The 15,782-nt window shown below is 40.2% G+C and overlaps 1 protein-coding gene across 2 annotated transcripts in view; it reads right to left on the bottom strand.

Annotated features, from left to right (window-relative positions):
* Positions 1-275: 275 nt before the first annotated feature.
* TUBGCP3 (tubulin gamma complex component 3) overlaps positions 276-15,782 on the bottom strand; it is a 58,868-nt gene continuing 43,361 nt past the window's right edge. The window contains exons 13-22 of one of the 2 annotated variants that reach the window (XM_038173335.2): positions 15,605-15,713; positions 10,939-11,128; positions 8,969-9,104; positions 8,488-8,556; positions 7,152-7,287; positions 4,648-4,736; positions 4,380-4,511; positions 3,805-3,945; positions 2,971-3,087; positions 276-1,430 (exon numbers count right to left, since the gene is read on the bottom strand). In XM_038173335.2, coding sequence (XP_038029263.1) covers positions 1,272-1,430; positions 2,971-3,087; positions 3,805-3,945; positions 4,380-4,511; positions 4,648-4,736; positions 7,152-7,287; positions 8,488-8,556; positions 8,969-9,104; positions 10,939-11,128; positions 15,605-15,713 — 1,278 coding nt within the window. In that variant the 3' untranslated portion in view covers positions 276-1,271. The remainder of the gene's footprint in view (positions 1,431-2,970; positions 3,088-3,804; positions 3,946-4,379; positions 4,512-4,647; positions 4,737-7,151; positions 7,288-8,487; positions 8,557-8,968; positions 9,105-10,938; positions 11,129-15,604; positions 15,714-15,782) is intronic. The other variant, XM_038173336.2, reaches the window with a different exon arrangement.

Raw genomic sequence — 15,782 nt, 5'->3', positions numbered from 1 at the left:
AGGAGTTCACCTCCCTTGTCACTACATCCAGCCTTGCCTCAACAGCCTGGCTGTTGCCTCTCCTTCCCATGGATTTGAGAAGAGTAAGGACAAAAAAAGGCCACAGACTTGTTTCACCTGAGGGGAACTATTCGTTAACAAATTGCACACAGCTGTAAGTACAGATAATACTAGTACCAAAAGATTGCAGTGGGTAGGAATGCATAAGCAAATACCCTCTCCCTCCTTGCCCTGTCGAAGAATCATAGTCTGTTAATTACAAAAAGCAAACCAAATGTTTGAAAGATAGTTGTGTTTTTATTTTTCTAAGCTTGTACTTGTGAAACATAATAAATGACCTGATAGAATGACAACTTTGCAAAAGAAGAACCCCTCCTCTCCCCAGCATCTGGACAGCAATATATAAATATTTACAATGAAAAAATAGGCAAGGGAAGAGAATGAAGTCAGCATTATCCAATTCAGTTTGCTTCTACACATCAGATTTTGAACATCAATTATTTCAATCCCTTCAGTCTTAACTGACACTTTCCTTTTATTGTACTGAGGCTTTAACTTCTGTTCTGTGTTAGATCTTCTGTGCAATAGATTCACTCCTGGCTCTGTTTCTATAGGTTTCTCCTGTACAGGAACCACATAATTTACCTATTAGATTTTTTTTTATTTCAAATTGTAAACCTTGAAAACAAAGAAAAAATTAAATATAAGTCTATGTCTCCAGATACAAAGTTTCTTACACAGTCAAACACATCACAAAACTGAAAATCAGCATAATGAAATGCTGGATAGCTTCGTAATGAGGACATTAGGTCTGTGTCCTGATCTGTTGGCTTTAACAAAAGCTCTTTTCAAATAGAACAATTACATATAGAAAAAATAACCTTCTTATTTTCTTGTTAAAAAAGGAAATGATGCCTTCTAAAACAAAAGAAGTGATTTCCTCAACACAAATATAAGTTAGTGGAGAGAGCTTACAAAGCCTCAAATAAAATTGGCATTTGTTTAAAAGGATGACCTAAGGATGATTCAAAGAGGTTCAATAAGCCCATTGACTCTGATAATTCTATAAACGTTAGTGTAAAAAAAACAACTACTTTTTTTGCTCTCTGCTATATAGTGTCACACGATCACATGACTGAAAACATGTTGTCTGCAGAAATGGTGGACACCTATCACGCACGATTTGGTTTTATTACGTCAACACTGATTGCCTTGTCCAACAAGAGGTTCAACATCCTTCGGATACCGAGGTGCAGTCCTTAGCAGTTGTCTCACATGTGTGAGCTCCGTCTGCCTCTAGTGCCCAAAGACATACGAAGTCTTGGTTCTCTTGCTTTATAATGTTCATTGAAGTCCAGTCTAAAGCTAAGAAATCGAAGGCTTTCATCAGAACTGGTTGTCAGCAAGACCAAGAACTGCTGGACGATTCCCTGAATGAGAAAGAAAAAACAATGAGACAGCTAAGGTGACATCAGTGGTGTTTTGCACAGGCATGCCAGGTGGTGTCTGAGCCTGGCAAGGAGGCAGAGGGAAGCCACGAAATGGCAAGCACAAGAATTTGTACTCAAATTTTAGCAATCAAGTTATGTGGGATTCACTCTTTCTACAAAAAGCCTGTAACTTCATTTTATCTTCAAACTTCTGCCACACACACTTCATGCTTTCAAACAGATCACCCCACTTGCCCAGCTGGGACTCTCCAGTCTGGCTTCTGGGCTGGAGAGGAGCACCTCTGTGCCCCTGCCCTCAGGGCTGCCCTGCCATTTTTGGGAGATCATTCAGGACCCAACCTACCCAAACAGGCAACCTTATTGCTTTGGTGTTGCAGGTACAATGCAGGCCAGCCCAGCATTAAACCACTACTTGTTTAAAAATATGCATCTGATGTATGCTGTGCTAACCAAGTAGCACCCCAGAACAGCAAAGCACCTGCAGAGCAGGGCTAGGCTAGATACCTCAAGCAGCTTTTACTTGGGACTTGCACTGAGGAAGCTGGAGGCACACTTCTAGCCCAGGGGCTGCAGGAGCTCCACAGCACGCAGGAGAGCACACAGTTTTGGGGGAGCGGGACAACTCACTTCAAGAGCTTATTCCTGATCTCCACTAAACACTAATGCAAACATGCCTAGAATTAGGCATGTCCCGTTTACTACCTGATTACTTCCAAAGATGACCAAGGCTGGCCAGGAAGGTACCACATGAAAAAGCTGGCCTTTTAAAAAGCCCTATTCAAAAATAGGGCTGTTGCAGGGCCTGCTGCAGTCCAAGCTGGATTGGACCTACAAAAGGTACGTTGCCAACTTGTAGCAGTCCCACTCAGCACACAAACTACAATCTATTCTAGCCTACAACTCTTAAGGTATTTGGTTGCATTTTTGCTGGGAGGGAGAACTGCAGTATTTGGATATAGGAGGGAAATTCTTCCCAGATCTGAAGTTCTCATATCAAAGCTTAGGATATCTACAGCTGTCAACAAAAGCCATCAGTATTTCTATTTCTGTTTTCCTCCAAAATTCCACGTGAACTACCTCTTTTGACAATGCAGCACTTCATTCAGGACAGCTATAGCTTGGCAAAGCTATAGTCAATACAGAAATGGATTTTGCATACTTACATGTTTACTACATTTAAACATGTGTTTACAGATATTAATTAATAAAGAAGATATAGGAAATACTGACAACAAGAAGACCCTACAGCTTTAAGTCAAACTCAGAATCAACATCATAAAAAAAGGCCTAACTTCAGGTTTGCCAAAGGTGATAAATATGAGTAGTTAAAAGTCTTACTACACCACATCACAAATTTCTCATATGTGAAAGCCACGAGACGGGTTAGGGGGAAGATTCTGAGTTTCAGTTGACCTGGGCTCTACCCCTGAAGCGCTGCTATAGCACACTGCTGTGTCCCCTCTTTCTACCTAATTCATTGTCCCTATTAATAAAAAAAAAAAGAATAGCTAAGGGGTACCTGGTAAAAGTGAGTGAGTATTCGCAGCTGTGAGCACATTTTGGGTATTGAGTCTTGAAATTCTTTTATCCTCTTGTTCTCTTCTTCTTCTTCTGATGCAGTTACACCCCATTTGCCCTAACACAGACAAAATTAGTAAGAAGTCAAACATTACACAACAACTGGATCCACCTTCTGCGTGGCTGAACCATCATGCTCACACAAACCAAACATTGCCACGGAGAGCCAAATGTGGAGCTTCTAATACTGACATTCTCTCTCCCCTTGGTGGTTGTACAGCACATGAAAATATTCAAAGTGTGTTAACAACATTCCTCCTCTGGAATGGCAAGTTGTAGAAGTTGTTCTCATGTTCTTCACAGAAAGAATGCCATTACTAAGGAAAACTGAGACAAGCAAAGCCAGTGAGTCTCCCACCAGCCCTGCACGCCCCACGGCCTGGCATTATGGAGGCAGGCATGCAGCTATGGCATTCTTTGCAAGAAGGTTCAGAATATTCAAGATTATATCATTTCCTTCACAGTCCTAAACTTCTTGTCTTCTAAAGACCACTGCAAAAATCTATTTACCTATTCTATTTATTAAATTAAATTAAATTCTATAAATTAAATTAAATTAAATCTATTTATTTTGGGCAAGACAGAAATCAGAGGTGACAGTCAGGGATTCTGTTTGAATACATTAGCTACTGATGATAACTTTTATGTTTGTATCGATACATTTTTCACTTCTGTCATAGCTGTAGATGACATCAAAAAACTCCATATGAAATATCAAAAGAGAAATATATCTGCCTCAATTCCTTTTCATGTTTTAGGAATCTCCTTACTGTACCTCAAGCTCACGCTGTTTCTTCCTCTCTTCAAACTGTAGCCTCAGCTGCAACTCTTCCAAAGCAGCTCTGTACATTGCATCTTGGGCATTCTGGAGCTCAATGATCTGATCAAAAACAGCTCGAAGCTGGTTGAGAAGTACCTGGGAGGCAATTCAGCAACAAAACAATGTAAGGGCTCCACAGCAAAAGACTTTTAAGTTACTACTACTCTTGAGAAATGTAAATTAAAATGTAAATTTTAATTTATTTAAAATATTTTTAAATTTAAATGTAAATTAAATGTTTCCACACCCAGCTGCAGAGGTTATTTTGCCAAGCTCCAAGTCAGTTGTTGCAGGACAATGCAGCTTCTTAGAACCAAAAGAAACTCACCAATATTGCAACAAGTTTCAAAATCAACATCTGTCAGTGTGTGCAAGGAGTAAGTGCACAGCCTACTGTAACAAGGTCTAATACGACAGGGAGAAAACTGACTTTTCCCCTTCCTCCTGTACCAAAAGGGAAGAATGTACTAACCCTAACCGATAAGCCAAGATCACACAGATTACAATTTAATGCAAAGGAGAAGACTTACCCTAGAATCACTATCCAGCAAACACCGAGCTATGATCGTGTCCAGGAAAACTTCATGAGCTGCAATGATATGATCTAAGTCCTGAGCTTGCTGGACCTTGTTCCAGAGTTCATCCCACGAACATTCAAGCACCTGGAGCACAATGATTCAGGATTGGGCTGTTTTGATTTGCTAGATGACAAGCTCTTTGAAAGTTAAGACACACAACACATACAGAATATTAAAAGTATTTCATTTTTAAGCAACCAATTGTGTGGATAGAGTATACCTCAAATGTAATGTAATACTGCATTTGATGAATGAAATGGACCATTTCTGATGCCAGAACGTGACACTGATGCAGCACCCCAGAAAGCTCTGTAAAAAATCCAAAGAGATGGCATGTTAAAGACTGCAAGAACAGGCACAGCCATCAAACCAGCCTCATACTCTTTTTTTTCTACCAAATTGAATACCTCATAAAACAGCCACTAGTCCTGGACTGTAGCAGCGATACTGGCAGGCAACAGATGAGCAAAGAACATTGTACAATTAACTTCTAGAATACATTAGCCAAAGACCACACCAACTGTGTGCTCAGACTGCTGGAAACTTTCAGAATATCATAAAGTGAAAAAGACCCTTTCGGTCCCAAGGGACCAGCATATTTTCATATTGAGAACAAAAGAGAGGGTGTAGGGGTAGGGAATTTGTGACTCAGGTTGCCCAGGCTCAACTTCCTGATCCACCAGAGACCCACAGGTAAGTCACTGCCAGCCTCAGCTGTTAACGTGTAAGACGGCACTTCACTCATCCTTCAGGAATCAGGCAGATGTCCAAACAGAGGCATTCACTTCTAAAAAGCTGCCGAAGTAATTTACCAAGTTACATGGCTGCTACAAAAGGAATTTTACATTCTCATATCTAGGATGTTACAGAACCATCCAACGATCTGAATGACAGCACAACAAGGTACTCCATTCTTTGTTCCTTATGCCTTTGCAGGAAAACTATCGCTAACGTATTTTATTGCATCTGCTTTAAATTGGGTCAATGAAAAGAAGTTCAGGACTGGCTACACAACAGAAATTCTTCAGTGTACCCGAGCTGGGTACATCTGTAACTTCTTATTCAAATTCCTGATAGGAAAAGATCAAGCTTGACACTATGGTCTAGAAGAACTCCTTTAAAACATTAAAATCCCTAGCTGTTTGTTAGAGTGTTTTGGAAATGGTAAATAAAGCTACCCTAGAAAGTCAATGTTACCTCTTGGTGGCTGGAAAAAAAAAAAAAAAAAAAAACAAACACCCTGCAGCTGCTTCTCCTATCACTTACAGTTTTCCATTTACTGCACTGTGACCAGAAGTGCATGGTACAATTCTGAAGGAAGAAAGAGAAAATAAAGAAGCAGAAATTGCTTTTCAAATCAGTGCTGGGGTGGACTCTCCAAGTACTGCAGGAAAGAAAATAAATCTATCCACAGCTTCCAACCTAGACATGCCAGAGAGAAAGACTCCCGTCCCTCCAGGTAGAAGGCAGGTCTTTGTAAAACACACTCTCCTTTCCTCAGAGGCACACAGCCAGAAATAGAACAAAAGGCTTTTTCTGCCAACAATAGCTATAAGATCTTGACTAGCATTTTAAATACTTGTGTTAACTAAAAAGTAGCCAAAACTGAAGGTGACAAGCAACTAAGATTTCATCTCAGAAAGATTACAGAAGACTGTTCCATATCAAAGCATATGAAAGGCCTCCCAAGCAGGTCTTCTGAGAATAAACAAAACTCTAGCAGTAGGAAACAGTTCCCGCCTGAAGACCCTCAAGTGACAGAGATGAGAATAAAATCTGTTATCTGTACCCTAGACTCAAAGGGAACAGAAGGAGCAAACACAGTAGACTGCTGGCTTTGAGTCAAACAAGCACTTGTTTGGGAGAGGGAAATGACAGTAAAAATAATCCTATATCACAGAAGCAGAAAGGCAACAGAAAGTCATCCCATATAGTTCCCGAGATCAGCCTTTCACACTGGAGCATCTTTTTAAGAGTTTATTTACCAGCGACTTCCTGAGGCCAAGGTGTCCACTCCCATCCAACAGTTTCCAATTATAAAATAATATATTTTTGTAAACACTACTACACCACAAAGAATTGTAAGCCTCAACAGTTACTTTTTACCAAAAAAATATGTAGCTAGGTCAGAAAAGTCAAGATTAAGCCTGTACAAATGCTCAAAAAAACCCACCGTATTCTCAACTGAGAAGGGGGATCAAAAAGTCCCAATCCTTTAAGCACATGCCAGAGTCACTCTATACTCAAGAGCTTTTTTTGTTTCTGCTCAAACACCTGTTTGTTTTTATCTTAGCTTCTTCTGTTCTTTGCTAAATAAGTGCAAAACAAACAAGTGAAGACAAAACTGGTAAATTTGGAAGTGTGTATGTGTGAAACTCAGTACTTCCAGCACAAGTAAAAGCAAGGCACAGGGTCCAGGTGGAAAGTCATCAAGGAAGATGAAGAAAAGGGGATGAAAGAGTAACAATCTTTCCAGAGACATGGCATGTTTCATTTGCCCGTTGCTACAAAAAGTCATAACCAAGGACTAAGTAAAACAAACAGGAAACCTCCATATCCAGCAATGCTATTTCATCTTTATCATCATCTGTCATTAACCAGTCAATAACAGCAACAAAATATAAAATTCCTCTGTAATAACAGACTTTTCTTTAAATAGTTTTAAAATAACCTACAGCAATCTAAATGCAGTTTACAAGTATGTCATCCACTCAGGCCTCTCACCTGGCATACTTTTCAAAAGCTTTGCGTTGCACATGTGTCCTTTCCATATATCAGTAAGAATATACTCCATTCGCTTCGCTCTCCAGAGGAAATTAAATACTCTCAGATAGTGGCTCATGCACTCACGTGTAAACACCTACAAAATGAACAAAAGACGACTACCAATTTAACAGAGACACCGTGTGTTTTGAAGGACAAAGATGATTTTTGCAGTCTTGTCTACTTCGACCCATGCAGTTTATTGGTAAATACTGGTGGAACAAATCCTTGGAAAGTTCAGAGCTCTTAGGAAGACCCTCCTTCAAGAGCTGAACCAAGTTATCTAACATTCAAATAGGCACAGAGTAATGCTCTGGCAGGACTGTCGCACGTGCTCTGGTCCAGAGTGCGTTTCTACTGTGCCTGCTTACAACACTGCCATTTTATTTTTTCCATTTTAACACCAAAAGGATTCCCACATCGACACTATTTTCACATTGCATTCCTAAGACTGAATAAAAATGAAGTAGAAATGCATTACAGCTTATTTGTTTTTCTATAAATTACTCTTCCACGTAGGCATAGCACTGCTCTGATGCTTTTGTCAGTTCCATTTCATTGTAGGCTGAGAAAGTACCAATGCATTTACTGTTCTACCAGCATGCCAACTTAAAAAGGCATGAAAAAAAAAAAATCAGAAGTCCACATACTAGGACAAAATCATTTCTTAGGAGGTTTTGAGCACTTCCAATCCCATATGGGAGGAAATGCAATATAGAGTAAGCATGATAAAGACAAAACATTTCACTCTTTTCAAATTACACACATACATGACAATTCCTTTTGCTGGTCAGACTCACATTTTGATGTTAGAATGTCTTTACAGAAGCTAAATACATTCTGATCAATTGTGTTATTGATTCTATGAATATATTTGTTTTCTCAGTTGTTCCAATGAACATCTATGAAATTTTATTTAGGTAATACAAATAGGTTCTCTCCAAATACATTTTCCAGTTCCCTTCAAATTATCTCAAAGCAGCTGCTACAGCGTAGTAATAATGGCAGAAGAGGAGCACTCCATTTATTAAGTACCTGCTAAAATCTCTGCTGGAACAAATTCATTACTGATTTTCAGTAATTCATGTTTTAAATGTAGCTTTTTAGCACTCAATTTTAGTTTACAAGAACAGAGATTTTGGCTTACTGTTTATAATAGTGAGTGCATCCTCGATGCCAAAAAAGGGGTCTATCTGATCATATACTTCAGAATAAAAGGGACATTTCAACAACAAAATATTTAGCAATCCAGTTCAGCATAGGAGACATGTTCACAACCAGCAATATACAACATTACCGTTGCTATTGGTCCGTCAACATGATAGTCTAAGCTGAAGACATCCCATCCAGTGTCCCCAGGAGACACCTGTATTTAAAAGATACACTACTTTTAGTGAATAACCGGAGCATGCTAGTGCTCAAGAGTTGCTTATTCTTCTATTCCTTGAAGACCATGAAAAACCAAGCATTCACTTCAATACAGGATACAGGAGTTTGTCACCAAAAGCAGCAGATTAAGCCAAAATATACCTTGACACAAGGGGGGGATATATCTCACCCAACTGTTGATGTTTCTAAGATAGGAAGAGAAGACTTATTAAGTGAGGTTTACATAATTCAGAGTACACTTCAATGGAAAAAAAGGGGGCGAAATACTATTTACCACATGCACATACCAAAATTTTGTTTCACATAGATTTGTGTCCTCACGCACATACACACAGAATGTAACTTTACTCATTTATGTTTCATATGAGAGTCACCACGATGCAACTGACCTCCAGAAGTCGAACATCCAATCGTTTGAGAATCTCAGGATTATCGAACTGCGCATTAGTTGCCCTCACTGCTGTTTCAAGAATTCCAGTCAGGTTATGCTGGTATAAGGTTGTAGCTGGTCGTGCAAGCTCAGGCCTGGAAGTTATGAAACAAAAAGTCACAGAAGCATAGAATATTCTGAGTTGGAAGGGACCCACAAGGACCAGTGAGTTCAACTCCTGGCTCCACAAAGGACCACCCAAAAATCAGACCCTATGTCTGAGAGCGTTGTTCAAACACTCCTTGAACTCCATCAGGCTCAGTGCTGTGCCCACTGCCCTGGGGAGCCTGTCCCAGTGCCCGACCACCTCTGGGTGCAGACCCTTTCCCTAACCCCCAGCCTGACCCTCCCCTGTCCCAGCTCCATGCCGTTCCCTCGGGTCCTGTCGCTGTCCCCAGAGAGCAGAGCTCAGCGCCTGCCCCTCCGCTCCCCTCGTGAGGGAGCTGCAGGCCGCCATGAGGCCTCCCCTCACCCTGCTCTGCTCGGGGCTGAGCAAACCAAGGGACCTCAGCTGCTCCTCACACCTCTTCCCCTCCTGACCCTTCACCACCTTTGTAGCCCTCTTTTGGACACTGTCTTAATAGTTCTATATCCTTCTCATACTGTGGTGTCCAAAACTGCACATGGTACTTGAGGTGAGGACACACTGGTGCAGAATAGAGCAGGAAAAAAAATGCATTTCCCTCAACTGCCTAGGAGTGCTGTGCTGGCATGTTACTGAGATACTCTGCAACAGCAATTTGGCACTAACAGCAGCACACAGTGAAACACTTTCCTGAAAATTTTAAAACCTCTCATATTACTGTTTCAATCTTAACCACAAAGCAAATCAATGATCAAAATATTTCTATTTGCGTGCAGCTATACACTTGAACATCTGCATGAGAAGTAAATTAATCCCAAATTAATGCCACTCATTTCAAGTTACCAGGGTTGCTAGCATAGCTATTCTGACATTTGAGTTGCATTTGTATCTAAAATGAGGCAGATTTACTCATTAGCACAGCACACTAATTTTATTTCACACTTTTGGGATACTTAACCGATAGCAGTCTCATGGGGTTAGAACTGTTGACAAAAAAAAAAAACAAAAAGCACACCACCTCCACGCAACTTAAACTTTCCAAGGAGCTGCAACATGCAAGTAGCAAATGCCTTGCAATCCTCTCCCCCATCAGTACTGGAAATCCCCGCACTATTTTTACCTCAAATGTAATACCAGCTCTACATACCCGACCTTGTTCTGCTTCACCATGTTTTTTACTTAAAAAAGCCTGGTCATGTATAAACAAGTTAATGGAAGCTTTATTGCAAAGCCTGCCTTCTACACTGGGAAAACTTTGTAAAGGACCTTTCTGGTAGACTAAGTTTGATCAGAAGCACCAGCATGTAGAAGCAGCCAGCTGGCAAATACACGCAATGTACTGAAACTGATACTTGCAGGTACACTTGAGTGCTTAAAACAGAGGCTGCTGATTCATCAATTAAATTTTAAAAATGCACTGAGAGGTTCTGACACAATGTTTTAGACCAAATGCAAACAAAATACAGAAGCATAACACTCAGAACAATACTAACTCGTGGCATCGAGAGTACCAGAAACGGAACTTTTCTGCTTAAATTTGCTGACAGGAGGAAGCAAAGTGTAAACATCCTTGGGGCTGTCACAAACTCAGTGTAAGGCTACATTAGTACAGCTTTTCAAGACACTGCAAAATGGTACTGTATGTACTTCCTACCAAAAAGAACAAAATTTCAGTCTTAGGGTCAAAGAAACTCAACCCCGAATAGAAATTATAAGATGTTCAAGTAAAACACTGAGTAGTAAGATACTTAAGGTGTCCTCTTCTGAGCAAAACAATTTCTATGCTGATCATGCATACTTGGGAGCATCAGAAATTCAACATAATTACCCTTCTAATCTCTTACTTGAGCAAGTCCATTAAGTGCCTGATAAAGTCTCCTTGACCAAGTAGTAAGTAGCGTCTCATGGCCTGCATGTGTTCCAGTAAGTTGTACTTCTTATTAAGGACATCCAGCAAGTATTTGCTGGTCTCAAAATAGGCTGCATCAATTTTCTCCTGAAATGCATTTTCCAGGTCTGTGAACAAATCAGCAGCTAGAAAAGAAATCAGAATTAAATTAGTGTTTTTTCAAAAAAAAAAAAAAAAGAGGCAAACAAGCTTTGAAATTGAAACATACCAGCAGAGAAATTGCTATTTATTCTCATCCACTCTATTATACATTAGGCATAGCCAAAGCAAAAGCAAGTCTAAAGCAGCCTGTAGCTCTGCTTTTAATCTGTACCCAGCCTGTACCTTCCCATACGAACTCATTATTTTATCACTCCTACATAGACAGTAAATTTCTTTTAGTTTACTGAAATTTTTCAGTTTACAGAATCAAATTATTTAAAAGGCACTTTTAAGGGAAGGAGAAAAAAATCTTCAAAGAATCAGTCAAAGCATTCAACAGAAAAGAGTTCCCACACAGAAGTCAGAAAGAGAGAGGAGGGAATATGTTTGCATTGTCTGGGGGGCAGTCAGCAACCTGGTGTTTTCTTCTCCACATATAATGCGTGGCAATTTGGGGGCAGAAGGTAGGATGTAACTGCTTAGTAGGGAGTGTGTTTCATTCTTTACTATAACTACAAGCTTGCTAAGAAAGGGATTGTAACAATGCTGTTATGAGATACAAGAAGAAAAGCATGGCTTCTTCAGGCAACATGGAGCAAAAGTCCAAATACTGGACTGCCAGGTGGCATACCTACCTTCCACAGCATTATATACTCTCATTTTCAAGTTTTTAATTTTACAACAATTGCACTAAAAGGTAGAAACTAGAGGTCCAGGCACCAAATGAGTATAAGACCACGTTGCCTGCTCAAGGATTCATTTCAACCCATACTGCAGACATTAAACATTAGAACCAATTTTGACCTGTTGTTCTGCTGAGATTTATCGTCAACTAATAAACTGCTTTTAAACTAAGTAAATGAACAATTACTCTAACAAATGATTCACTGTTTATTGAGGGAGACCTCACAGTGTGTGGTTCAATGACTCACTGAGATTTCCAAACTCTCATTGAATAACCTGTAAAGCTCTCCATGGGACATCAAGTGCAAGCATATGTAGAGAATTCACAGATATGCTACTTGTATAAAGCATTGCTATGCTCAAGTTCCCTACACCAGCAGAGTGCTACTTAGTCAGGTGAAACACATGAAACGTAGGAAATGTGAGGACTAATACAGACCATACGTAAGGAGTCCCCAAAGTACTCTCTCCTGTCACTGACAGCAAACCAGGAGAGACAAATACCTCAAAGTCTCTGCTCACTCTGATCAAGGCAGAAGTCTGGTGTGATTTGACAAAGCAACTCTTGTATTGCTCACATAAGGAAGCACGTAACAACACCATACCCATGGCTGGGAGAAAGGGAAAGCCATTAGCTGCTGCAAACACATTTGTTTCACTGGTAAAAATGCACTCGTCTCACTGCGATGGGGCAACTTGGCATTAAGAATGTCCAGTCAAGTCCATTTCTTTTCTTTCCCCATCAGCAGATCCTGGACTCTTAGCTGCTGTCTTCAAAGGATGAGTTCAAACGTGGCTGCTTGCACACATGGAGGTGTCAGCCATTTGGTGTGCCTCATGGCTGGCTTTAGAGGAGAAAGGAAGAACTTCCAGAAAGGGAAAGTTAAAAGAGGAGTTTCACAGAGAGATCGCAGTAAGCTACAACACCCCAATGATCTGTTCCTGAATGTCTTTTCACAGGATGCTGAGAGCCTGAGAGCCAAAGCAGGAACAAACTAGCCTGCAGTTTGCCTGCATAGCTGTAACCCATCATCTCTGCATACATACACACCAGGATAGGTAATGCACCATCCCTATTTCAAAAAGGTTGCTTTCATCAACAAAAGAGAGGCCTAGACACAAGTTTTTGGAAAGAAAAAGGCAAACAGCACTGACAGGTCTACGAGTTGCTACTGAATGTAGTGGTCTTGGGCAAATCCTGGTTGAGAAGTTCCCAAGCTTGAGGTTGGAGTGCCAGCTTCTACTCTGCACCTCTGGCTTCCTGCTTTTAACACAGGTTCAGACGGTAGCTTTTTTTTTTTTTTACACCATTCTTATTTCGTCATGAAAAGAAAACCGAGGAAAAGACAAGAAGTTTAAAACCATAAGTTCACAAAGTTGAATACAGGGAAGTGTTAAGTCCTCACCTGGGGAGGAACAACCCCAGGCATCAGGACACGCCAGGGGCCACCCAGTAAGAAAGTTGCCTGACAGAAAAGGGTGTCAGGGTCCTGGTGGACATCAAGTTGAACATGAGCCAGCAATGTGCCATAAAAAAGGCACATTTATCCTAGTGTTATCCTAGAGTGTATTAGGCAAAGTATTGCCACCAGGTGGAGGGAGGCAATCCTTCCCCTCTCTTCAGCTCTGGTGAAGCCAAACCTGGAAGTACAGTGTGCCCAGTTCTGGGCTCCCCAGTACAAGGGAGACATGGCCATACTGGAGAGAGTCCAACCAAGGGGCACAAAAACCATGAAGAGATTGGGGGCACCCCTCCTAGGGTGAGAGAGGTGGCAATTTTAATCCTACAGGAGAAGGCTCAGGGTGCACGTCAATGTCTTTGCACCCACCCCTTCAGGAGGGTGCAAAGATGATGGAGCAAAGAAGATGGAGCCAGGCTCTTTTTAATGGTACCCAGTGACAGGACAAGAGACAACAGACACAAACTGAAACTGAGGAGCCATTTGAACATCAGACAGCCCTTCTTTACTATGCAGGTAGAGGTTTCCCAGATCTGGTTGTCCTGTCACGTTCCTTGGAGATCTTCAAAAGCTGCCTGGACATAGTCCTGGGCAACCTGCTCGAGCAAGAGGTTGAACCAGGTGACCTCCAGAGGTCCTTTCCCAACTCAACCATTCTGATTTTGTGATTCTGCAAGTTAAGATTCCAACGCAAGTTAAAATTACAGCCAAAACCATGAAACGTTCAGAATTAAAGTGATAAAAAGCATCCAAATTCAGTCTGGCACTCTACCCTTCTGTCATTTTATTATAAGTAATTATCTGAAGAGATGCTCGGTTTGTTGTCAGATGGCACAAACAAGGAGGACAGGATGCATTTCCAACATCGACACAATCAGTGCGAGAGAAACACAGACAAAAAAAAAATCAGAAAAGCATGGCCATAAGCTCTGAGTAAAGCGATAAAAGTAGTGTTTTTGCCTTTTTCAGGAGTGACTGGCAAGATGATGTTTCAAATGCTTTTACAGCCCTTATTCACCTCAGCCTGACCCCTTCTCTGCAATTTAAGAGCAGCTAGTTGACTAGGCAACCACTGGTACAAGAGAAAAAACACCCACCCCACAGCATTAGATGGAATCTTCTTGCAGACACGAATGTGATTTTATTATTAGAACAACTTTCCTATATATGCTTATGCTAAAATGCTGCGCTGTGAAGATTTAGTGGAAAAACTAATCCAAGGTTCATCATAAAAAAATAAAAGAAAAAAAGAAAAAAGAAGAACCTTATAAAGCCAAGGTTTTAAGTTAGCTGTAATAAAGTTGTATTTGAGAACAGGAACAACACAAAGTATCGCACAAGAAGTCAAAAAGTGCAAAGAAAGATGTTCTTAGAAAAATAAGTAAAGAACTAGATTGAAAAATATTTGGCTAATGCATTTAACAAAAGCTGGATATACTAGCAGGACATCACTATGCTTCTAGAACCTACGTATTCGATAGCATCAGAGAAATGATCGCAGTCATCTATGTCTTAACCATTAGGCTCTCCTCGGTATATTAAGTTATAGGAACTTAAAGAAGTGAAATATCATTTCACCAGAAGAAACTTTCTCCCTGATGTAGCAGCATCATAGGCATTACCTTACCTTCTTTGCTAATTTTTAAAACATCTAAAACAAGTATTAGAACTGAAATTTCTTCTAAATAATAGGAAATAATCTGAAGGAAGTCTGAAATTAAACTGATTTGGTTTAATGTTCAATAACTGGCCACTTCAATTTTAAATAAACTCCAAAATAATTTTGCTAGCCTCCCACATACTCAATTTTCTTTTGGCATATTATGGTGGTAGAATGAATTTACAGAAAGGCTTCTGTCCTGACTGCTTTTACTGCTCGTTCTCTTATTTATAACTAATGGGTTTTTGATTTTTTTTTAAATCACAGAATTAATTCACACTATTATGGTAGAGTATTTGATGAGGAGGTGTCTTAAGTACTAAATTCTCACAGAGGGACTCAAGAACATCCCTACTCTCATCCTACCCACCCACCTAAAGTCATTTGAAAGCAGGCTGATCATGCCTGGTTTCATTCAGAAACCCAGTACATTAACAACCATCCAGCAAACCTATTAAGAAAATTAAGCATGCTCATCTTTACACATTTTCTGTAAAATGCAAGTATCCATTAAAAAACTATCTTACAAAGGCGAACAGGAGGGACTTTTGTACTCCTTTCCACCCCACTATCAAAAACGTCGGCTTATAGTCTAAACCACACAGTGTACAGAGATCAGTCCAAAGGGAAGAAGTTGACCAACACTGATACCCTACCACCTTTTGAAGACTCTGCAGACTTTGCCACAGCAATCATCTTTGTGGATGGAGTTTGATCATGACAAACTTGATGCAAGAAGTTTATGGATTTTCCTATAAGGAGGACCTGAAAACAAGAGATATTTTTTTAAATTTTAATAGCGACTTGCATGTAAGATTAAAAGCTAACAAAAAA

This window comes from Anas platyrhynchos, chromosome 1, assembly GCF_047663525.1.
Source record: "Anas platyrhynchos isolate ZD024472 breed Pekin duck chromosome 1, IASCAAS_PekinDuck_T2T, whole genome shotgun sequence".
NCBI lineage: Eukaryota > Metazoa > Chordata > Aves > Anseriformes > Anatidae > Anas > Anas platyrhynchos.
This window is presented reverse-complemented; position numbering and strand designations above follow the sequence as displayed.